Raw genomic sequence first — 25,772 nt, forward strand, 5'->3', positions numbered from 1 at the left:
AACCTAACCTAACCCTAACCTTTACCTAACCCTACCCCTAACCTTTACATAACCCTAACCTAACCCTAACCCTAACCTTTACATAACTCTAACCTAACCCTAAATGGTGTGCAATTGTTTTAAATGGTTTATAATGGACCGTTAAAATAAAGTGTAACCCGCCCTTAATATTGCTTTCATTTAGCCAGTGTTTCAGATCAGGAATAAGAAAGATCAGATAAGGAGAGGAAGCCACTTTAGACCACTGAGATGCATAGTATCTAGTAGTGACATCAACCTATTGCTTATACACCTATCCAGTTCCATACAGATCTGCAAGTGTCATTTTGTCACAGGTGGAGATGAGGGGGAAACTGCTTTTTTTTATATCCAGCCATGATTGACAGCTCATGTTTGCTCCGCCCTCAATGTGGAGTGAGGGAACTTTCCAATCATGATAGGACTGGATAGGTATATATGGCAGAAACTAGTTGGAGCTATTGCTGACACCTACCCTAGTCCACTCAGGTCTTCAAAGGAGAGTGAACAAGGGGAGATGGGATGGAACAACCTTCTTGGAATGAAATGCAGCCAGCATCTACAGTTGGCCAGAATTGTGTTTCACAGCACTCTTATTACAGCCCACCCTTTGGTGACATCACATACCATAGCAGATAAATATCTGACCCCGGAGCCCTCAAAAGCTATTCCAAGTTCCAGCCCACAAGAGAGGATCCATGTTCACATCAAACATCAACCTGCCAGTCCATAGCCTTCCATTAGTTAGATAGGGAATGTCCAACTGACTGGGGGAATTGACATAATCCTAAAGCATTATCTTTAACAGTAGATCTACCTGGCTTTGGGGATGAAACGGCTCTTCAACTAATTGCATTGGATTAAAGCATGCCTAACATCACAATCGTTTTGGCATCACCATTAGTTTCTTCCTTTGTCCACTCATGGTGTAATTCACTATTCTCAACATGTTTTCAGAACATGGTTTTGTTTAGACTGAGAATACCTCAAAGGTATCACATCACTGCGATATGATCCCGAACCTTTCCCTCGGGAAGGAGGTAAAGCCCCCAACTCAAAGACCTCTCTCGCTGAGGGAAACAGAGCTCTTTTGTTCCGCTGTGTTTTCATTCCGTCCGCCCCCTGGTGGTGTAACCGCTGTACTACCTCAGAGCGCTCTATTGGGTACAATGCCCGTCTTTGTGACAACCTGTTGGCTCAGGGCGAAGCGGAGGTAATACTCACATCGATGCCGTCGGACCCGGGGGTGCCAGAGGGCCCAGGCAGGCCGGGATTGCCCTGAGGTCCTGGAGGACCGCTCTGGAAAAAATGAAAACAAAATGGAGCGTTTAGAAGTGTGCAGAGGTTTTGTAGATAATTACCTGGCCTTAGAATGTATCACTTTTTGGTATTCATCCAATTGGATACATATTATTTTCATACTATAAAGAACATGTGAGATAACTGTAATGCAGTAAAACATTTCACATGTTTTGGGATTGTGTGTGTCATTTTATTGTAGGCCTTTTGATAATGGAGACATGATTAGTTCTGATAATGGAGATATGACTAGTTTTGAACCAGGTGCTTTTTGAACCAATGTTTGGATAGTCCTAATTGATAAATGAGGCACAGCAACGTCACATGAGACAATCACACATGATCAAATGAGAATTAATAGCTACAATTAAATGTTATATTTCATGTGAATATAATCCTAGAAACAAGACAAATGCATCATAAACTTGAAGTGAATGAATCACCTAGAAACATCCCCCATACCCATTACATTTTGAAAAAGCATGTAAGGCCAATACAAATCCAATACCACTGGTAGCCTACACTCTTCCAACCTAAAAGGGTTGTTCAGCTGTCCTCATAGGAGAACCCTTTGTGAACCCTATTTGGTTCCAGGTAGAACACCTTTTCGTTTCGAAGTAGAACCCTTTCCACAGAGGTTCTACAAGGAACCCAAAAGCGTTCTATTTGGAACTTAAAAGGGTTCTAGCTGGAGCCAAAAATGGTTCTCCCATGGGGACAGCCGAAGAACCCTTTTGGAACCCTTTTTTCTAAGACTGTATTTGGAACAATGTAAGAAATGTAATCAAATTATCCAGAGCTCATGAAAAGAAATATGACTGATGAATGAGGGGGTTTTTTTCATATAGAATTGTAAAAAATCTCACATCCTGTAATAAGTATATTGCTTCCAAAATGGGTGTAAAACAAAAATATTTGTCACCATGTATCTAAGGTAGTAGGTAGGGGGAGGAAAGATGTCTACCAAAGCACTCCCCCCATCCCATCCCCTTCCTTTGGAAATGCAGTTCCTTGAATCGATCAGTCTTATGCAGTCACAACACAGAATCCTCATACTGTGTGGAGATGTATTCCAGAATTCTGCCAATCATTTATAAATAAGGATGGGAATTCAATACAATGGTCCTGTTTGTTCAGACAGATCCACTGGTAACTTTCTGTTGGATAGCACGTAGGTGTGATTTACTGGAGGGCATCTTCAGGTCGGTCATTCTCTGTGTGTGTGTGTGTGTGTGTGTGTGTGTGTGTGTGTGTGTGTGTGTGTGTGTGTGTGTGTGTGTGTGTGTGTGTGTGTGTGTGTGTGTGTGTGTGTGTGTGTGTGTGTGTGTGTGTGTGTGTGTGTGTGTGTGTGTGTGTGTGTGTGTGTGTGTGTTTGAATAGGGGGCTTCGCAGTAAAGACACATGAGAGTCTTGAATACACGGCCTGTGTGTGTGTGTGTGTGTGTGTGTGTGTGTGTGTGTGTGTGTGTGTGTGTGTCCAGCTGAATTCCAGTGTAAGTGCCGCTCTCCCTTGATGACTCTGTCCTGAATCTCCTTTTTGAAAAACATTTGAAATGGTTTTGTCTCCCCTCCAACTGCTCTTCAGGAATAAAGGAGACATTCCAATTCTTCATCTGTATTCAGGTAGAAACGTCATCCACAGAATCAAGGCACATAGTCCATGGCAGGAAGATACACTATATATGTATGTACAATGCCACATCACACAACACACACAAATACACACACTACACAACTGATCTTCATGCAGCTCTAGACTCATCATTACAACAATGTTATGACTATGATGATACACTCAAGCCCTGAAACAAGATTGAGGTCATTCACTTTTCTGAAACAACCCAATTCCAAAATGTATTTTTCCAACCACAACTAGCCAGTGTGACAACAAAACCAAGCACAGTAGAGTCCCCATCTACCTTCACCACTAGTCCCTCTCTCCAAGGGGACTTCTATCCCACCATACCCCAGCCAGAAGCAACCCAGCCTGGGTACACCCCTAACCTCCCCTGTCCACTCCACTCACCACTTGGGCCAGAGCCAGGCACAGAGTCTGCAGGGCGACCCAGCTCTTCAACACAGCCGAGAGTCCAGTCATGATCCCTCTCTCCTCTCCCTCTCTCTCTCCTCAGCACTAAATCCTCTCTTCTCTTGCTTTCTCCCGCTCTCCCCTGTCTTCTCCTTCAAGCCGGGACAGAAACGTTAGGGAATCCAAAGGGGGATGGGGGCTATGTGCACAGCCCCGAAGATTCCACCCAGTAAAAGTGGTGTAGAGGAATGGTTGGATGGAGGGAGAGATGGAATGAGAGAGAGGTGTAACGCAGCCCTACAGCCTGCCCCAGTGAACACAGGAGCTCCTGAAAGCCCCTCACACACACACACATACATGGAGACACAAACACACACACACCAAGACACACACACACACACACACTGAGAAACACTTGTACACACCGCTGCCTCATGAATAATATATCCCCATAGACAGGTTCCCACAATCTCATTGGACAAACAATGCTACTGCTCATGAATATGCACACACACAGCCAGATTCCCACATGCTGATTGGACACAAATGCTATCTAGCTCCGCCCTGAGGAAGGGGAGTTCATAAGTGATTGAAACTTGAGTGGCATGCCCCAATCCTACAGTCAGTCGCCCCCTATCCCCTAGTTAGTCGTGTGGGTCTGACAAGATTGGATAGGTGTAAAGGCGTCTGCATGCATCCCATCCAAAACAGTTCGGAACAGTTGCTGAATATATTATGACATTTTGTGACGTTTTTGTTGGTTTTGGTGTTCGTCAAGGGTTTTTTCCAAGGGTTTCGGTTTAGAAGTACAGTTTCCACTGCTTCTACAGTTTCGCTTCGGTACTGATGCCCAGCCCAGAAAGACAATTCCCGTAGACGGCCACATAGAGAAGTCAGATTTGAAAATTCCTAATAAGACACTTATTTCATCACCTTTGTGCACAAAACATCCATTGAATTATAAAAATAATTGTCGCTGAGGCAGATAATTTTCATCACAACATAACATTTTATATTCATCAAAATGTTTTTGGATGAGGTGTTCATGCTGTCGTTGCTCGAGCTGCTCCTTGTGCACATTGAGTGCTGGTGTGCATGTGATGTTGGTCCATACAAATCAGATATACAGTGGGGCAAAAAAGTACTTAGTCAGCCGCCAATTGTGCAAGTTCTCCCACTTAAAAAGATGAGAGAGGCCTGTAATTTTCATCATAGGTACACTTCAACCATGACAGACAAAATGAGAAAAAAAAATCAAAAAAATCACATTGCAGGATTTTTAATGAATTTATATTATGGTGGAAAATAAGTATTTGGACAACAGCAAAAGTTTATCTCAATTACATCTACTTTTAATAATTAAGTATATTGAATACTTGTAGACTTTTACTCAAGTAGTATTTTACTGGATTACTTTTACTACTACTTGAGTCATTTTCTATTAATGTATCTTTACTTTTACTCAAGTATGACAATTGGGTACTTTTTCCACTACTGCACTAATGTAACTCAAACATGTTGCGTTCTTTACACTGAGAAAGGGAATGCTTGACAAAGGCATTGAAAAGATGACTCCAACTGTAATAGTTCCTGATTAAAAAATGAGACTGAAAATCACATGAATGTCTTAGTTCGTTGCAGATATGCTATCACTTCTTACAGTTGACCTCTAGGAGGCAGTATGGTTCATGTTTTTGCATCTAGGTCTTGTCTGCTCTCTCTTGTGATGAAATGCTGCTCTCTGCTGGTCATTTCTAGTTCTTGCGGTTCATATTCCAGAGTTGGCATTGAAGTTGCCAATGCATTCCCAATGGACAGTAGTGCCTACTAGGCCTATCCTGTTGATGTCTAGAACCATGGTACACAATAATCGTATTTTAAACAAGCATATTTTCTTTCCTTGCAAGAAAACTTAGAATTTAAAAAAGGCATTGCATAATCTGACGTTAACAAGAATAGATTTTTAAAAACAAGGTAAAAATTGACGGCCATTATGGATGAAACCCATTTGAGAGAGTAGTAAACATTTCAGAGCAAAGCAGCATAATATGATAATATCACAAATGTACAGCTCAGGACAAATGTTAAATATAAAGAAATAAAACAATTACATTAAGAAGCGTGATGCTCAGCAAAGACATCGCTTGATAGAGTGGCTGGCGAAAGTAATCACCACCTTGGCATTTTTCAGAGTTTGTTACCATACAACCTGGAATTAAAATGGGGGCTTGTATCATTTGATTTACACAACATGCCTACCACTTTGAACATGCAAAATATTTTTTATTGTGAAACAAACGGAAAATGACAAAAAAACAGAAAACTTGAGTGTGCATAACTTTTGATTGAATTCTAACTTGAGATCCCTGTACTCAAAAGTTTTGCTGAGATTTCACACACCAATGTAGGTACGATGCACAAGCTCATATTACACATCTCTCTCAAGTTAGGATCAACCCTACGTGACTGAGAAAGATTCAGGCTTTTGCATTTAAACGGCTCTATTTTTATAATTCATCTGTTCAGAGTTTTCTGGAAAATTCCTCAACCGTAATTAGAAACACAACCACTTTCTTAGACCACAACCTTTTCTAAAAGAGACATCAACAAGAACAAAGTGACTATGCACATGCCTTAACACTAGAACAAGTATAAAACATTAACAGGAAGACAAATGAATACGAGTGGAGAATCCTCTCAGTATGTTCAGTGTTACGAATCCCTTTTGGCCCGACAGTCTAGGGGGGGATGGTAATGAGACCCGTAACATAACTCATGCAAATTATTATTGTGACAAAGTAAAAGTGTGAACGAAATAACCACGACAACAGAAATCTACCGTCTAACTCTAGGTTTATTTATAAACACACGGTAATGGGGGGAGCAGGAAAAGGGGCTGAGCTGGACCCAAGAAAAGAAACAATAAGTATTCAAAAACACCCCTAAGCTAGACTAGCCTACTTTAACAACAGCTAACTAACTAACCAAAAATACAGTTGGTGGTCCGCCCAGTTCTAACTAGTGTATTTAACAAAGTTCACCTACGGGTAGTGTATGCCCATGGGCGACTTGTCTTGGTTTGCCCTTTTCCCACCAGCAAACAAACACAAACACCATAACCAAAAACAATACTCACAGGTGATGACAAAGTGCTATGGAGGTGCTTAAACAAAAGAGAGGTTAAGACAAAACGCGAGAGTGAAACACAGACCTACAGACATGGCATTTACAGAGAGATTGAGCTAGAGATTGAGCTAGAGATTGCTCCAGAGCAAACAAATGATGGGGTTTTTAAACCATGGGGAAGGAACTGTGATAGGGTAGGAAATAGGAGGAGGTGTGTCTTCTGATTGATGATTGATTGTTGACTGATTGGGGAGTGATGGTTTTCACCTGTGAGGGGAGAAGGAGAGAAAAGAAACACACACAGGATACACACACACTCACAGGATAACTGTATCCGTAACACTCCCACCCTTAAAAGAGCAACCCTAGGGGTGGCGACTACAGTATTTCAATGAATACTCACAACCTTGCAAAACATACAGAAATCATTTTCACACACGAGACAAAGCATCTGCCAACACATTATCAGAACCCTTTTTGTGGCGGATCTCCAAATTATAATTTTGTACAATCAGCGCCCAACGCATAAGGCGCTGGTTCTGGTTGTACATTCGGTGGAGAAAAACTAAGGGGTTGTGGTCAGTATATACAATCACGGGTAGGGCACTGGAACCAATATATACTTCAAAGTATTGCAGAGCCAACAACAAAGCAAGAGCTTCTTGTTCTATTGTCGCATAGTTTGTTTGACATTTATTAAATTTACGTGAAAAATAACAAACGGGATGATCCACTCCACTCTTGTCCTGCTGCAGTAGAACAGCACCAGCACCTCTGGCACTAGCATCTACCTCAAGTTTGAACGGTTGTTCAAAATCTGGAGCAGCAAGTACAGGTGTACTACATAAGAGTGCTTTCGCTGATTCAAAAGCTCTCTTACAATCAGGGGACCACACAAATGATCTAGCCGGACTAAGCAAATCGGTCAATGGAGCAACTACAGCAGAGAAATTTTTACAGAAGCTACGGTAGTAGCCAACCATCCCTAAAAAGCGGCGTAGCTCTCGTCTGGTGGTAGGGGCAGGGAATGCAGTTATAGCCAAGACCTTGGCATCAACAGGGCGCACCTGTCCATGGCCAACCTCTTTACCGAGATAGGTAACAGTAGCCTTCCCAAACTCGCACTTTGCCAAGTTCAGGGTTAGAGAAGCAGCTGCCAACCGTTCACATACTACCCTTAGCGAGTCAACATGATCTGTCCACTCAGACGAATAAATCACTAGGTCATCAAGGTATGCACTACAATTAGGAACGCCAGCTAATACGGAGTTAACCAGTTGTTGGAAAGTGGCTGGTGCATTTCGCATCCCAAAAGCCATGACTGAGTACTGTAGGAAGTTGTCTGGGGTCACAAAGGCAGAAATCTCAGAAGCACGTGAAGTTAACGGAACCTGCCAGTAACCTTTTAAGAGGTCTAACTTAGTTACATACTTAGCAGCACCAATAGTGTCGATACAGTCGTCCAGTCGGGGTAACGGGAACGAATCTGGCATTGTGACAGAATTTACCTTTCGATAATCCGTACATAACCTGGACGTACCATCAGGTTTAGGAACCAAAATGCAAGGAGAACTCCAAGGGCTTGAACTTGGCTTAGCCAGGTCATTCTCCAACAAATATTTCACCTCATCCCTCATTATCTTCCTCTTGGAAGCGTTGATACGATATGGGTGTTGCTTGATAGGTGTAGCATTTCCAACAATAATGTCATGTTCCAACACATTTGTGCGAGTAGGAACGTCATTAAAGAGACATGGAAAACTGTGTAGTAGCCTCACAATATCATTGGCCTGTCCATCCGTTAAATGAACCAGACCGGATTGGATAGACAGCAACATTTCTGAGTTGGGCAATCTAACACACTGCTGCTGAGTATTGCGCAACTCCAAGCCATCAACATCATCAATATGACAGTCCACTATCATAGCAGTAGTAGCAGAGGAGACAGCAGTACCTTCCTCTGTTTTTGAACTCTCTAACTGTGTGATGGGTCGGTGTGGTAAGCTTTCAACATGTTAATGTGACACACACGAGATTGGCGTTGTCTATCAGGAGTTTGAAGCACATAGTCAGTTTCACTTATTTTCTTTTCAATTAAATAAGGACCCGAGAAACGAGCTGACAGTGAAGATCCTGGAACAGGTAATAACACCAGTACTTGGTCACCTGGCTGTAGTGGACGAGAAACAGCCTCTTTATCATAGTGTCTTTTCATGCTCCTCTGTGAGGAAGATAGAGCTTCCTTTGCGAGAGCACAAGCTTGGTGTAGGCGCTCACGAAAGCGACTAACGTAGTCCAACACATTCTCATCTCTGGTACACAACTCTTGGGACAAGAACTGTTCTTTAAGGACTTTCATTGGTCCTCTCACTGTGTGACCAAACACCAGTTCAGCCGGGCTGAAACCTAGGGACTCCTGCACAGTTTCACGAGCAGCAAACAAAACTAGAGGAACTCCCTCATCCCAATCTTTCTCAGATTCCAAACAATATTTACGTAGCATAGACTTCAGTGTCTGATGCCATCTTTCAAGTGCACCCTGAGACTCTGGGTGAGTGCGTAATTGACAAGGATTTTAACACCTGCCTGAAGAGCTTGGATAGGAAATTGGTACCTTGATCGCTTTGTACCACCCTAGGTAACCCGAATGTCGTGAAGAATTTTATTAAGGCTTTACTCACTACCGGGGCTGTAATCCTTCTCAGAGGAATGGCCTTGGGGTATCTTGTAGCCATACACATTATCGTTAACAAAAACTGGTTACCCGATTTTGTCTTCGGTAACGGTCCGACACAATCAACCACCACATGCTCGAATGGTTCACCTATGACAGGTATGGGACAAAGAGGAGCGGGAGGAATAACCTGATTTGGTTTTCCTGTTATCTGACATGTGTGGCATGTCCGACAGAACTGAGCCACATCTTGTTTTAAACCCGGCCAAAAGAAATGTCGAAGGATCCGATCATAAGTTTGTGATTCCTAAATGACCAGACCACTGGTGATCATGAGCAAGGGATAACACATTTTGTCAAAAGGCTGTAGGAATCACTATTTGGTAAACAGCATTCCAATCTCCATCCGCGTCAACATGGGATTTCCATTTACGCATGAGGAGATTACCATCAATGAAGTAAGCCACGTTCTTCTTCTTCACATCTTCCAATGAGACAACACTAGAAAAACATTTAGCAAGCTTGTTGTCAACCTTTTGGTTAGCAATCAGCTGCTCACGAGTGACTGGTAACTGTATTGCATCAGCAATAAGTTCAACGTTCTTTGATTCTTTCCTGGGCTGTTTGTCAGAGGTGATCAGCTTCTCAGAGGTATCACACAATCCATCTTCTTGATCAACCTCTTTGAACAGAACAGTGTTCGACAAATCTATCACGTCACCCTCTTGTAGTGCCTGAGCACGAGTGACAGCACAAACGGGAACACATGTGGATAACTCTGTGCCAGCTCATTCGAGAGAGAGTGGTCACTTTTATCCAATACTTCCAATACTGGTACTACCTTTCCTCCGCCAATATCGTTACCCATTATAAAGGTCACACCTTTCATTGGCAACATAGGGCGTACCCCACTCTGAATATTCCACTGATTAACTCAGAGTGTACTTTCACAAAGTGCAATGGCACTGGGACAAAACCCATTTCAATACCCTGCACTAACACACTGGAACCACAGTATGTATCGTCAGATAAGGGCAACACATCAGACAATATAAACGACTGCGCCGCACCAGTATCTCTAAGGATTTTAACCGGTCGCTGAGACGCTTCGTCATTCGTTAGGGACACAAACCCCTCGAAAATGAATGGTTCATAACTGCGGTCGGGGACTGAGACTTTCAAACTACAGTTACCCTGAGGCACCTGTTTTGTTGCAGACCTCACAACCGTACGAATTAGAGCAACACCTGTTGGTGGCTTGGCACGAAGAGGCATCCCTTGTTTGCGTTTAAGCAGGAAGCAATCATTAATCATATGTCCTACTTTATGACAATAGAAACAGGGACGCTCATTCTTCTGGCGTGCTTGATATACTACTGCTGGCCGACTAGGGCTAAAGGTAGGAAACTCAGTGGCTCTACTCTCAGTTTGAGCCGAAAACACACTCTTGTGCGTCAACACAAACTCGTCTGCCAACACAGACGCTTCTGCCAGGGAGGATACTTTCTGTTCGTTTAGGTACACTACAATGCGTTCGGGTAAGCACTTTTTAAACTCTTCCAACAAGATTAACTCCCGGAGAGAGTTGAAATCAGTTACCTTACTAGCAGCATGCCATTTATCAAACAGATTTCCCTTGTCTCTAGCAAATTCCACATAAGTCTTACTAGAAGACTTTCTATGAGACCTAAATCTCTGTCGGTATGCCTCAGGCACAAGCTCATAGGCACGAAGAACAGTAGCTTTGACCACTTCATAATTCAAACTGTCCTCTAGAGGTAGCGCTGACAAAACCTCTTGGGCTTTACCAGTTAATTTACACTGAAGTAATAGGCACCATACCTCTTCAGGCCATTTCAATGCTACGGCTATACGCTCAAATACACAAAAATAGGAGTCAACCTCTGACTCTCTGAACAAAGGTACTAAGGCAATCTGCCTACTAATGTCAAACATGTTTGATCACACAGTAGGTGAGGACGGCTCACAAACAGGCACAGTAGGACCGGAGGCTAGCCTCGCTGTCTCTGCCTCCAGTTCCATCTGGCGCATTTTGAACTCCAACTGCCTTTGTTCTCTGTCTGCCTCAATTTTACACATCTCCAAATGCCGTTGTTCTCGTTCTTTTTCTGCCTCTATTTTACATATCTCCAACTGGAGAGTCTCTTGCCTAATTTGGGCTCTCTCTTCCACCTCCAGTTGGAACTGTGCTAAACGGACATCCCTCCTGGCATCACCATTTGACAGTGGGGAGAGTGGATCAAAACGGGACAATGTGGCTGGTGTTTTAGCCTCTCCCTCATTATCAGACACCAATGGGCTTACAGGAGCAGCAACATCCCCTACAGGGGTAGTAGACTCAGGCAGCGGTAACACAAGCACCTGCTCTTCCAACAATACATTTAATACTAGCCGTTTAACCTCCGCCTTAACTAAACTCTGCGGAATCGATACTGAATAATGGTCAGCCAAGGTCATTAAATCAACTCTACGACATTTATCAAAAACCTCCCACGAAGGGTTATCCAAAAAGGATCTCAAATCAAAAGTAGTCATTTTACACTACTTCACAAGTGCCAAAAAAAAATATATAGCAAACACTAATGCTACTTCAGCTATGACGCTCAACACTGAACTATACCACTACAACAATCTACATGAGCGGCATGGGTGTCAGTTATGACAGATCCCGGACGAGGCTCCACTTATGTTACGAATCCCTTTTGGCCCGACAGTCTAGGGGGGATGGTAATGAGACCCGTAACATAACTCATGCAAATTATTATTGTGACAAAGTAAAAGTGTGAACGAAATAACCACGACAACAGAAATCTACCGTCTAACTCTAGGTTTATTTATAAACACACGGTAATGGGGGGAGCAGGAAAAGGGGCTGAGCTGGACCCAAGAAAAGAAACAATAAGTATTCAAAAACACCCCTAAGCTAGACTAGCCTACTTTAACAACAGCTAACTAACTAACCAAAAATACAGTTGGTGGTCCGCCCAGTTCTAACTAGTGTATTTAACAAAGTTCACCTACGGGTAGTGTATGCCCATGGGCGACTTGTCTTGGTTTGCCCTTTTCCCACCAGCAAACAAACACAAACACCATAACCAAAAACAATACTCACAGGTGATGACAAAGTGCTATGGAGGTGCTTAAACAAAAGAGAGGTTAAGACAAAACGCGAGAGTGAAACACAGAGACCTACAGACATGGCATTTACAGAGAGATTGAGCTAGAGATTGAGCTAGAGATTGCTCCAGAGCAAACAAATGATGGGGTTTTTAAACCATGGGGAAGGAACTGTGATAGGGTAGGAAATAGGAGGAGGTGTGTCTTCTGATTGATGATTGATTGTTGACTGATTGGGGAGTGATGGTTTTCACCTGTGAGGGGAGAAGGAGAGAAAAGAAACACACACAGGATACACACACACTCACAGGATAACTGTATCCGTAACATTCAGCCTCCTCCAAGATGAATGCTGTATGTTTGTTCATGTTAGTATATGGTAGTGTAAGGTAGTGTATCACAGGAGACTGCTGAGGTAAGGAAGGCTCATAATAATGTCTTGAACGCACATTGGAATGGCACATGGAAACCGTGTGTTTCATGTATTTGACACCATTCCAACTATTTCACTCCAGACATTACCACAAGCCCGTCCTCCCCAATAAAGGTGCCACCAACCTCCTGTGTATTGTGTGGTGGTGTGTAGGGTTGTGTGTGATAGTGTGTATGGTAGTGTGTATGGTAGTGTGTATGGTAGCGTGTGTGTGTGGTCGTGTGTGGTAGTGTGTATGGCAGTGTGTGGTAGTGTGTATGGTAGTGTGTGTGGTAGTGTGTGTGGTAGTGTGTATGGTAGTGTGTGGTAGTGTGTGTGGTAGTGCATGGTAGTGTGTGTGTGGTAGTGTATATGGTAGTGTGTATGGTAGTGGGTGTGGTAGTGTGTATGGTAGTGTGTGTTGTAGTGTGTGTGGTAGTGTACAGTAGTGTGTGTGTATGGCAGTGTGTATGGTAGTGTGTGTGGTAGTGTGTATGGTAGTGTATATAGTAGTGTGTGTGTGTGTGGTAGTGTGTATGGTAGCGTGTGTTGTAGTGTGTGTGGTAGTGTACAGTAGTGTGTGTTGTGTGTTTGTGTGTGTATTGAGGTGTGTCCTTGGGTGTGTCAGAAGAACATGTGTACCAGGAGTGGGAGTAAGTTAGCAGAGAATGACAGGTGTGTGTTAGAGAGGTGTGCATAAATAGGAAGGAAATGTGTGTGTGTGTGTGTGTGTGTGTGTGTGTGTGTGTGTGTGTGTGTGTGTGTGTGTGTGTGTGTGTGTGTGTGTGTGTGTGTGTGTGTGTGTGTGTGTACAGTATGATATGGTGTGTGTGCATGCTGTGTGTCTGTCTACGAAGTGGCATCCTTTAAATAGGCTATCAGGTCCTCTCTCTCTTTCTTCTTCTTGATACCAGAAAAGATCATCTTGGTACCTGGGATGTACTTCTTAGGGTTCTCTAGATAGACCATTAGTGTCTTCTCCTCCCAGACTATACCTACAACAGAGGAACAGAGAGAGAGAGAGAGGGAGAATGAGAGACAGTGAGAAACATGGTTTGTAATGAAGATGTGTACTTATATGTACAGTCATGGTTTTGAGAATTACACAAATATTAATTTTCACAGTCTGCTGCCTCCGTTTGTATGATGGCAATTAGCATATACTCCAGAATGTTATGAAGAGTGAGCAGAGTAATTGCTATTAATTGCAAAGTCCCTCTTTGCCATGAAAATGAACTGAATCCCCCAAAAAACATTTCCACTGCATTTCAGCACTGCCACAATAGGACCAGCTGACATCATGTCAGTGATTCTCTCGTTAACACAGGTGTGATTGTTGACGAGGACAAGGCTGGAGATCATTCTGTCATGCTGATTGAGTTCAAATTACAGACTGGAAGCTTCAAAAGGAGGGTGGTGCTTGGAATCATTGTTCTTCCTCCTTCATCCATGGTTTCCTGCAAGGAAACACGTGCCTTCATCATTGCTTTGCACAAAAAGGGCTTCACAGGCAAGTATATTGCTGCCAGTAAGATTGCACCAAATCAACCATTTATCGGATCATCAAGAACTTCAAGGAGAGCGGTTCAATTGTTGTGAAGAAGACTTCAGGGCGCCCAAGAAAGTCCAGCAAGTGCCAGGACCGTCTCCTATAGTTGATTCTGCTGCCGGATCGGGGCACCACCAGTACAGAGCTTGCTCAGGAATGGCAGCAGGCAGGTGTGAGTGCATCTACACGCACAGTGAGGTGCAGATTTTTAGAGGATGGCCTGGTGTCAGGAAGGGCAGAAAAGAAGCCACTTCTCTCCAGGAAAAACATCAGGGACAGACTGATATTCTGCAACAGGTACAGGGATTGGACTGCTGAGGACTGGGGTAAAGTCATGTTCTCTGATGTTTCCCCTTTCCGATTGTTTGGGGCATCTGGAAAAAAGCTTGTCCGGAGAAGACAAGGTGAGCGCTATCATTAGTCCTGTGTCATGCCAACAGTAAAGCATCCTGAGACCATTCATGTGTGGGGTTGCTTCTCAGCCAAGGGAGTGGTCTCACTCACACTCAACACATCCTCCGAGAGCAACTTCTCCCAGCCACCCAGGAACAGTTTGGTGATGAACAATGCCTTTTCCAGCATGATAGAGCACCTTGCCATAAGGCAAAAGTAATAACTAAGTGGCTCGGGGAAGAAAACATTGATATTTTGGGTCCATGGCCAGGAAACACCTCAGACCTTAATCCCATTGAGAATGTGTGGTCAATCCTCAAGAGGCGGGTGGACAAACAAAAACCCACAAATTCTGACAAACTCCAAGCATTAATTATGCAAGAATGGGCTGCCATCAGTCAGGATGTGGCCCAGAAGTTAATTGACAGCATGCCAGGGCGGATTGCAGAGGTCTTGAAAAAGAAGGGCCAACACTGCATCAACTTCATGTAATTGTCAATTAAAGCCTTTGACACTTATGAAATGCTTGTAATTATACTTCAGTATTCTATCGTAACATCTGACAAAAATATCTAAAGACACTGAGGCAGCAGACTTTGTGAAAATGTATATTTGTGTCATTCTCAAAACTTTCTGTCCTATTTTACTGTTCAGGTTTCAGTCCCCACAGTAAGGCTTTCTGCCCTATTTTACTGATCAAGTTTCAGTCCCCACAGTAAGGCTTTCTGCCCTATTTTACTGATCAAGTTTCAGTCCCCACAGTAAGGCTTTCTGTCCTATTTTACTGTTCAGGTTTCAGTCCCCACAGTAAGGCTTTCTGCCCTATTTTACTGATCAAGTTTCAGTCCCCACAGTAAGGCTTTCTGTCCTATTTTACTGTTCAGGTTTCAGTCCCCACAGTAAGGCTTTCTGCCCTATTTTACTGATCAAGTTTCAGTCCCCACAGTAAGGCTTTCTGCCCTATTTTACTGTTCAGGTTTCAGTCCCCACAGTAAGGCTTTCTGCCCTATTTTACTGTTCAGGTTTCAGTCCCCACAGTAAGGCTTTCTGTCCTATTTTACTCTTCAGGTTTCAGTCCCCACAGTAAGGCTTTCTGCCCTATTTTACGGTTCAGGTTTCAGTCCCCACAGTAAGGCTTTCTGTCCTATTTTACTGTTCAGGTTTCAGTCCCCACAGTAAGGCTTTCTGTCCTATTTTACTGATCAAGTTTCAGTCCCCACAGTAAGGCTTTCTGTCCTATTTTACTGTTCAGGTTTCAGTCCCCACAGTAAGGCTTTCTGCCCTATTTTACTGATCAAGGTTCAGTCCCCACAGTAAGGGGTTCTGTCCTATTTTACTGTTCAGGTTTCAGTCCCCACAGTAAGGCTTTCTGCCCTATTTTACTGATCAAGTTTCAGTCCCCACAGTAAGGCTTTCTGTCCTATTTTACTGTTCAGGTTTCAGTCCCCACAGTAAGGCTTTCTGCCCTATTTTACTGATCAAGTTTCAGTCCCCACAGTAAGGCTTTCTGTCCTATTTTACTGCTCAGGTTTCAGTCCCCACAGTAAGGCTTTCTGCCCTATTTTACTGATCAAGTTTCAGTCCCCACAGTAAGGCTTTCTGTCCTATTTTACTGTTCAGGTTTCAGTCCCCACAGTAAGGCTTTCTGCCGTATTTTACTGTTCAGGTTTCAGTCCTCACAGTAAGGCTTTCTGTCCTATTTTACTGTTCAGGTTTCAGTTCCCACAGTAAGGCTTACTGTCCTATTTTACTGTTCAGGTTTCAGTCTCCACAGTAAGGCTTTCTACCCTATTTTACTGTTCAGGTTTCAGTCTCCACACTAAGGATTACAGTTATATTTTACTGTTCAGGTTTCAGTCTCCACACTTAGGATTACTGTTATATTTTACTGTTCAGGTATCAAATCAAATCAAAATTTAGTTGTCACATGCACCGAATACAACAGGTGTAGAATACCTTACCGTGAAGTGCTTACTTACAAGCCCTTAACCAACAATGCAGTTCAAGAAAGAGTTGTATTTGACAGTCTATAATGCCTGTCCAGACATGTAGCTCCATCTGACAGTCTATCCTGCCTGTCCATACATGTAGCTCCATCTGACAGTCTATCCTGCCTGTCCATACATGTAGCTCCATCTGACAGTCTATCCTGCCTGTCCATACATGTAGCTCCATCTGACAGTCTATCCTGCCTGTCCATACATGTAGCTCCATCTGACAGTCTATCCTGCCTGTCCAGACATGTAGCTGTATTTGACAGTCTATCCTGTCTGTCCAGACATGTAGCTGTATCTGACAGTCTATCCTGCCTGTCCAGAAATGTAGCTGTATCTGACAGTCTATCCTGCCTGTCCAGACATGTAGCTGTATCTGACAGTCTATCCTGCCTGTCCAGACATGTAGCTGTATCTGACAGTCTATCCTGCCTGTCCAGACAAGTAGCTCCATCTGACAGTCTATCCTGCCTGTCCAGACATTTAGCTGCATCTGACAGTCTATCCTGCCTGTCCAGACATGTAGCTGTATTTGACAGTCTATCCTGCCTGTCCAGACATTTAGCTGCATCTGACAGTCAGACTGTAAGACATAGTGGAAATGTACCAGTGCTCCACTAATGACAATCACACACTGCTACTGTACATTACTTCATTGGTATCCACTACATGAGATATTGTCAAACCATTCCTCTTATGATTATCTTGCGTTGGACTAGTAACCAAAAGGTTGCAAGTTCGAATCCCCGAGCTGACAAGGTACAAATCTGTCGTTCTGCCCCTGAACAGGCAGTTAACCTACTGTTCCCAGGCCGTCATTGAAAATAAGAATTTGTTCTTAATTGACTTGCCTAGTAAAATAAAGGTTAAAAAAATAAATTAAAAAAATCTTATGATAGAGAGAAAGTGTCATCATACAGATGTGCTAATTATGAAAATTGACACTGACACACACATGTAATCACGCACGCACACACACACACACACACACACACACACACACACACACACACACACACACACACCGAGTGACCCTTACCCTTGTTGGTGTTGGCCTGTGTGTAGGAGTATCCAGGTGACTGTCCTGTCTTCCGGCCAAACAGGCCCCAGAGGTTAGGTCCCACCTTGTGTCGTCCCCCCTCATCCACCGTGTGGCACTGGGAACACTTCTGGACAAAAGCCTTCTTCCCTTTCTCTGTGTCCCCCATTGCAACTTGCTCTCTGTCCTGGACAGAAAGAGAACTCTGCTGTCTGCCTAAATAAAACAAAGGTTGAGTAGCAATTATGGAAACAAGCTACATTTAGTGTAGTTACATGTAGCCTCGTGACACCAATATATAACCTATGTCAAGATGTCAGGATATATGTCCTCGATTAGTACTGACATGTCCCATTTCTCCCAATGATGTCACTGTATTTTGTGTGTGGAACATTTTCGCCCCTTGCACAGTGGAGAACCCAGTTATTAACCAGCCTGGTCTAATAGACTAGACGTATTATAGTAAATGTAAATCCAAATTACTCAAATTAGTATGATATGTTATGTTTGGTATGGTTACATAAGACAGAAGGTTACTTAACTCTTGTGTAGTCTTAACATTCTGTATACTCCCCTTGTCCCAAGGGTAAAAAATGACCCGCCTTCTATAAACCCCTAAAATATAGCAGCTTAATTGAATTTTAAACCCCAAATATATGTTGCATGAAGAAACAACCTGTCATTCATCACAAACGTCATGAATGTCTGTGTTTTCCCTCTTCACAGTGCAGAAAGACTGTATTTAATCAGTGGACACCACTCATTGTTATTACAACACACCTGTCATCATTGATTTCTTTACTAAAGCAGGGGTTTATTATTATTATCGCTAAAGGTACTGCATCGGTGTAAACATACATTTTTTTAGCAAGAGATGGCACTTGAATAGCCTAAGAAAGTATCAGAAATGTGCAGACAGTTGTTTTGAATGCATTTTAATGAAGAGAAACAATAACGGCAACACAGTGATATATTCTTACAGTTGAAGATGGAAGTTTACGTACACTTTAGCCAAATACATTTAAAACGCAGAATTCACCATTCCTGATAGATAATCATAGTAAAAATTCCCTGTCTTGGGTCAGTTACGATCACCACTTTATTTTAAGAATGTGAAATGTCAGAATAGAGAATGATTTATTTAAGCTTTTATTTCTTTCATCACATTCCCAGTGGGTCAGAGGTCTACATACACTCAATTAGTATTTGGTAGCATTAACTTGGGTCAAACATTTCAGGTAGCCTTCCACAAGCTTCCCACAATAAGCTGGGTGAATTTTGCCCCATTCCTCCTGACAGAGCTGGTGCAACTGAATCAGGTTTGTAGGCCTCCTTGCTCGCACACGCTTTTTCAGTTCTGCCCACAAATGTTCTATAGGATTGAGGTCAGGGCTTTGTGATGGCCACTCCAATACCTTGACTTTGTTGTCCTTAAGCCATTTTCTCTTGAGGAGTTGCTTCAATATGTCCACATATGTCCACATATCACGATGCAATCAATTTTGTGAAGTGCACCAGTCCCTCCTGCAGCAAAGCACCCCGACAACATGATGCTGCCACCCCCGTGATTCACAGTTGGGATGGTGTTCTTCGGCTTGCAAGCCTCCCCCTTTTTCCTCCAAACAAAACGATGGTCATTATGGCCAAACAGTTCTATTTTTGTTTCATCAGATCAGAGGACATTTCTCCAAAAAGTACGATATTTTTCCTCATGTGCAGTTGCAAACCGTAGTCTGGCATTTTTATGGCAGTTTTTGAGCAGTGACTTCTTCCTTGCTGAGCAGCCTTTCATGTTCTGTCGATACTGTGGATATAGATACTTTTGTACCTGTTTCCTCCACCATCTTCACAAGGTCCTTTGCAGTTGTTCTGCTAACTATGTGTATGTGACAAATAACATTTTATTTGATTTTGATTTGATTTGCGTACTATTGTTTGTACAGATGAGTGTGGTACCTTCAGGTATTTGGAAATTGCTCCCAATGATGAACCAGACTTGTGGAGGTCTACAATTGTTTTTCTGAGGTCTTGGCTGATTTCTTTGGATTTTCCTATGATTTTCCCATGATGTCAAGAAAAGAGGCACTGAGTTTGAAGGTAGGCCTTTAAATACATCCACAGGTACACTTCTAATTGACTCAAATTATGTCAATTAGCCTATCAGAAGCTTCTGAAGCCATGACATCATTTTCTGTAATTTCCAAGCTGTTTAAAGGCACAGTCAACTTAGTGTATGTAAACCTCTGACCCACTGGAATTGTGATACAGTGAATTAAATGTGATATAATCTCTCTGTAAACAATTGTTGGAAAAATGACTTGTGTCTTACACAAAGTAGATGTCCTAACCGTCTTGCCAAAACTATAGTTTGTTAATTAACAAGAAATTTGTGGAGTGGTTGAAAAACGAGTTTTAATGACTCGTTTTTTAAGAACATAAATCCATCAACTCTAATTAGCACATGTAGGATAGTATGCAAGTGTGTGTGCATGGACTTTGCAGATATATTTCTCACATGTGCAGCACATAGTGTTTGTTTTACAGTCCTTCTTTGGGGGGCAAAATTGGCAGATCCTTCTCTTGCCTGTCCTAGCCGCAGCCTCAGGTGGATCAGGACAAGATTCAGACACCTGAACAGCTTTCACAAGCGCTGCAGAGGTTGCAGTGCGGGGGAGGCGCTCTCTTCTTTGAATCTGTGGGGTTACAAGTGTCTTTCCCAGCTGCTCCAGGAACACCCTCCTCTTGTTCTGCTTATCAGGCATCCAGGTAGGGTTGATCTTGTTCCATATCACGAAGGCAATATATGTGGACACATCAGTGATGTTATGGAAGATGACCAGGAGCTGGCAGGCAGTCATCCTCCCGCAGCTGTAAGTTCCAATCATCTTGTCCAGGTTGTCCACGCCTCCTTCGTTGTGGTTGTAGTCCAGGATGATGGCTTGCTTCCTATCCTCACGATCACTGATCTCAGCCGTTTTGTGCAGTGTGCTCAGGAGGACCACATTCTTGTTTCTCTTTGGGAGGTAAGAAACTAGAGTGGTGGGGGGGGGGGGGGGGTGAAGGCAAACTTTGATAAGAAGGCCTCTCTCCCCCTTGTTGCAAGGAGTGCAGGGGGAGCTCAGACTTGTTCTTTCTAACTGTGCCAACCATGGTGATCTTCCTCTTCAGGAGCTGCTGGCTGAGTTCAATCAGTAGCACGCATAATCTAAATGTCTCATTGTGTGTGTGTGTGTGTGTGTGTGTGTGTGTGTGTGTGTGTGTGTGTGTGTGTGTGTGTGTGTGTGTGTGTGTGTGTGTGTGTGTGTCTTTGTGGTTTTTGCGGTGTGTAAATTATTTTATAACTGCCCGGTCAAAAATGACCATAAGACAATCTTTGTACCCTGGTGTTGTACAGCTTTCATGGAAATATGAACAAAGGTGATGTTTCACTTTTTCTAATGTTGTGGTCACTCTAGGAAAAGTAATCAAATTTCAAGTTGAAAAAACTATAATTTAGGGGGTTTTCTCTGCTGTTAAACATAGTGGAGGGTGAAAGGGGGGTGGTTAGTCGGGTGGATAGGTCAGCGTATAATGCAAATGTTTAGCATGTGTGTTCGAATTTCAACATGGACAATTTTAGCTTATTAGCAACTTTATAACTACTTACTACTTTTATCTACTTTTCAATTGCATAGCATGTTAGCTAACCCTTCCCCTAACCCTAACCTTAACTCTTCAACCTAACTCCTAACCTTAACCCTAACCTTAACCCCTAACCCTAATTAGATGTTCATCAATGTTTCTTAAATGTCGAAATCGTTGCAAATGTAAAATTTCAAAGTGTTTAGGATTAAGTTTAAGTTTCATTTTTAACGTTAGGGTTAAGTTCAGGCAATAATGCTGAAATATTAAGGTTAGGCATTAACTCCAAATGGTTAAGGTAAGGGTTAAAGTTTTGGAAAGGCTTAAAACATAAATCTCAAAACCAACTTTTTATTGCTGGATTCGAACTAGAAACCGTTGGAATCGTCGGCAGATGCTTATGCCCTAGCAAACAGAAACGTATCTGAAGGAGCAGCATCCCCCCCAACATCCTCCGACATAAATGGCCAATGGATACTGACTTGTATCCTTGGTGACCATACAAAACATAACATATCACACTAAATGGAGTATCTCTTATTTAGTTACAGAATAATGTGAAATGCTCTGAGACCAAGTTGAGTTAACGCCCACTTCAGGTAGGAAAATACCAAGTACATTTAATCCGGAAAAAATGTTGTATCCAGAGAACTATATAGATATTCACAAAATGTTGTTTCGGTTTCGACTGAAGGCTACAAAAACAGAGAGAATAGGAAACACCTACAATTGATAGTTGTTGGTACGTTTTGAATAGCACAAACTCCAAAAAACGAATGAATAGATAATAGTTGTCTAAATGTTTTCATGAAGAGGTAAAGGCAACAAACAGAAGCTCACCTGTTGGAAGATGAAAGTGTGTCTGATTCTCAAGTGTGTCTGATTCTCCCTGTTGAATAATCCATGAATCACCATGCTGAAAAAAATATATTTTATAAGCGCATCGATTGAGCAATATATTGGAAGCGATGCCAGCTATGCGAGTCACACCCATTTCCTATGGTAAGCCTATTAAACCTATTGAATAACTGAAAGAGTTGTAGGAATAATAGACTTGTGTGAAACATTGGAAAACTAAGATATAGCAGGCAGAAAAGGGACTAGAAATTGGTAGCTATTAATGTTTGCAACCAAATTATTATTTTGTTGACAGTAAAACAAATTAACGAGTCTTTATTTATTTGTTATTTGTAAGGTATCTCTCTTCATGTAGAAGGAAACCTCACAGCTAGATGTTTGGAATGTGTGTGTGTATATGTGTGTGTGTACGCACACGTTTGTGTGGGTGTGTGTGCATGTATGTGTGTGTGCTATACATTAGCCTCAGTTATGGAAGTAGAATGACTGTCGCCTGCCAGTGACATGGCTGTTCAAGGCGTCGGTCCTGTAGAACGAGTCCTGAATCTCCAACAGAACCGATTGGGACCCAAACATCCCTCAACCCCCACGGCTCTTTTGCCCCAACCCCCACTGCCTGTACCCCTCCTTGTTCCCCTCCAGGGAAGCTCCCCTGTACCCCTCCTTGTTCCCCTCCAGGGAAGCTCCCCTGGATCACTCCTTGTTCCCCTCCAGGGAAGCTCCCCTGTACCCCTCCTTGTTCCCCTCCAGGGCAGCGCCCCTGTACCCCTCCTTGTTCCCCTCCAGGAAGCTCCCTGTACCCCTCCTTGTTCCCCTCCAGGGAAGCTCCCTGTACCCCTCCTTGTTCCCCTCCAGGGAAGCTCCCCTGTACCCCTCCTTGTTCCCCTCCAGGAAGCTCCCTGTACCCCTCCTTGTTCCCCTCCAGGGAAGCTCCCTGTACCCCTCCTTGTTCCCCTCCAGGGAAGCTCCCTGTACCCCTCCTTGTTCCCCTCCAGGGCAGCTCCCTGGATCACTCCTTGTTCCCCTCCAGGGCAGCTCCCTGTACCCCTCCTTGTTCCCCTCCAGGGCAGCTCCATGTACCCCTCCTTGTTCCCCTCCAGGGCAGCTCCCCTGTACCCCTCCTTGTTCCCCTCCAGGGCAGCTCCCCTGGATCACTCCTTGTTCCCCTCCAGGGAAGCTCCCCTGTACCCCTAATTGTTCCCCTCCAGGGCAGCTCCCCTGGATCCCTCCTTGTTCCCCTCCAGGGAAGCTCCCCTGTACCCCTCCATGTTCCCCTCCAGGGAAGCTCCCCTGTACCCCTCCTTGTTCCCCTCCAGGGAAGCTCCCCTGTACCCCTCCTTGTTCCACTCCAGGGCAGCTCCCCTGTACCCCTCCTTGTTCCCCTCCAGGGAAGCTCCCCTGTACCCCTCCTTGTTCCCCTCCAGGGCAGCTCCCCTGGATCACTCCTTGTTCCCCTCCAGGGAAGCTCCCCTGTACCCCTCCTTGTTCCCCTCCAGGGCAGCTCCCCTGTACCCCTCCTTGTTCCCCTCCAGGGAAGCTCCCCTGTACCCCTCCTTGTTCCCCTCCAGGGAAGCTCCCCTGTACCCCTCCTTGTTCCCCTCCAGGGCAGCTCCCCTGGATCACTCCTTGTTCCCCTCCAGGGAAGCTCCCCTGTACCCCTCCTTGTTCCCCTCCAGGAAGCTCCCTGTACCCCTCCTTGTTCCCCTCCAGGGAAGCTCCCTGTACCCCCTCCTTGTTCCCCTCCAGGGAAGCTCCCTGTACCCCTCCTTGTTCCCCTCCAGGGAAGCTCCCTGTACCCCTCCTTGTTCCCCTCCAGGGCAGCTCCCCTGTACCCCTCCTTGTTCCCCTCCAGGGAAGCTCCCCTGGATCACTCCTTGTTCCCCTCCAGGGAAGCTCCCCAGTACCCCTCCTTGTTCCCCTCCAGGGCAGCTCCCCTGTACCCCTCCTTGTTCCCCTCCAGGGAAGCTCCCCTGTGCCCCTCCTTGTTCCCCTCCAGGGCAGCTCCCCTGGATCACTCCTTGTTCCCCTCCAGGGAAGCTCCCCTGTACCCCTCCTTGTTCCCCTCCAGGGAAGCTCCCCTGTACCCCTCCTTGTTCCCCTCCAGGGCAGCTCCCCTGTACCCCTCCTTGTTCCCCTCCAGGGAAGCTCCCCTGTACCCCTCCTTGTTCCCCTCCAGGGCAGCTCCCCTGTACCCCTCCTTGTTCCCCTCCAGGGCAGCTCCCCTGTACCCCTCCTTGTTCCCCACCAGGGCAGCTCCCCTGTACCCCTCCTTGTTCCCCTCCAGGGAAGCTCCCCTGGATCACTCCTTGTTCCCCTCCAGGGAAGCTCCCCTGGATCACTCCTTGTTCCCCTCCAGGGAAGCTCCCCTCGGTCACTCCTTGTTCCCCTCCAGGGAAGCTCCCCTGGATCACTCCTTCATCCCAGAACCAATGTAGCAACAACAAACAAAAAATCTTTGCGACCTGTAATGGAAACGGCATATATAGGATACATTTAGTACCTCTACAGGGGTGTATTTCATTATTGCGACAAAGGATAATGGAAACAGTGTTTTTCTAATTAATTATGATTTGCCAAATCATTTTGAAGGTATGCACATGATGTCATCACATAGGGTACTATGGGGTAAATAGCCCCCTCTAAGAGCAATGTCTAATTGTTGACACAAAAAAGCAACGTTTGGAAAAACATTGGTATGTGGAGGAAGATCAAGTTTAGGCAAATAAACTATATATTGAAATAAATTGCTACCGTTTACACTTTTTGAGTTATTTCATGAAATATTGAGAGCCGTTTTTCAGTTACCCAATGGGAGAGATGCCAATTGAAAAGCGCTCTCTTAAAAACGTAGATAGCTATCTAGTTATATGACATACAATGCTGTGTAAAATAGCTAAAAAGCTACCGCTTCCGTCAAGCCGTCTACGCATACAGTTTGACACATACGTTTGATCAATCCAACATATGCCTCCCCCCGAACGCACTGCAACTGCCTGTTCAAAGCAATGCTGCGAGGCAAATGCAGCGTTTCATTTATTCTGATGTACCAAAATGCAATGACGGTGTGATCGCAGTGTTAGTGGAGACTGTACTCACATTAAACATTGGCTAAATCAGAAATCACCTTCACATTTCTATCTCGGAATCTGTAATGCTTTAGCTTTACACATTTAGTACAGTCCCTTTAAAAAAAAAAAAATTGAGTAAATGTAATATATCAATATTGATTGACTTTAGGTTGTTATTGATTTATTCTAGGTTTGTTGTATTTTATAAGTACTCAGGTAGGATGTTTCCTCTGTAGCCATAGTGGAAGTGTCCCTTGCGGGTGTCTCAGTGTATTCTGGGACCAGGAAATGGGGGTGTCTCCCTTCGCTCTGCCGGGGACTTCCCAGCCTGTGTGGAGGAAGCCTACAAAGTGCACTCTTCATGTGAGGCAATACTTCTGAATGTGAACTCCAGAGACCTTGCTAGCTACAATGTATACTCCTCTGGAGACTCTGCTGCAATACACCCTTTACAGTAACAGGTTGAGCAAAAACTGGTTGAATCAACAGTGTTTCTACATCATTAAAAAAATAATCTGTGATGACATTGAATCAATGTGGAAAACTGATTGCCT

The 25,772-nt window shown here is 43.9% G+C and overlaps 3 protein-coding genes across 3 annotated transcripts in view; all 3 read right to left on the bottom strand.

Moving 5' to 3' along the window:
- The window catches only part of LOC115116347 (collagen alpha-2(IX) chain-like), a 40,101-nt gene extending 36,425 nt beyond the window's left edge, over window positions 1-3,676 (bottom strand). The window contains 2 exon segments of the mRNA XM_065017923.1: window positions 1,243-1,317; window positions 3,344-3,676. Coding sequence (XP_064873995.1) covers window positions 1,243-1,317; window positions 3,344-3,415 — 147 coding nt within the window. The 5' untranslated portion in view covers window positions 3,416-3,676.
- A 4,795-nt stretch (window positions 3,677-8,471) lies between these two features.
- LOC115116349 (cytochrome c iso-1/iso-2-like) lies at window positions 8,472-17,883 on the bottom strand. The gene is made up of 2 exons (XM_029644824.2): window positions 17,672-17,883; window positions 8,472-13,691 (listed from the first exon to the last, which is right to left on the bottom strand). Exons 1-2 carry the CDS (start codon window positions 17,838-17,840, stop codon window positions 13,546-13,548), a joined length of 315 nt encoding a protein of 104 aa, XP_029500684.1. The 5' UTR covers window positions 17,841-17,883; the 3' UTR covers window positions 8,472-13,545.
- Window positions 17,884-22,843: 4,960 nt separating this feature from the next.
- LOC135571538 (uncharacterized) lies at window positions 22,844-24,630 on the bottom strand. Its single transcript, XM_065018142.1, has 2 exons — window positions 23,983-24,630; window positions 22,844-23,869 (listed from the first exon to the last, which is right to left on the bottom strand). The coding sequence occupies exons 1-2, from the start codon at window positions 24,628-24,630 to the stop codon at window positions 22,844-22,846; spliced, it is 1,674 nt and encodes a 557-aa protein (XP_064874214.1).
- Between the last annotated feature and the right edge of the window lie 1,142 nt (window positions 24,631-25,772).

Source organism: Oncorhynchus nerka, linkage group LG4 (assembly GCF_034236695.1).
Source record: "Oncorhynchus nerka isolate Pitt River linkage group LG4, Oner_Uvic_2.0, whole genome shotgun sequence".
Lineage (NCBI taxonomy): Eukaryota > Metazoa > Chordata > Actinopteri > Salmoniformes > Salmonidae > Oncorhynchus > Oncorhynchus nerka.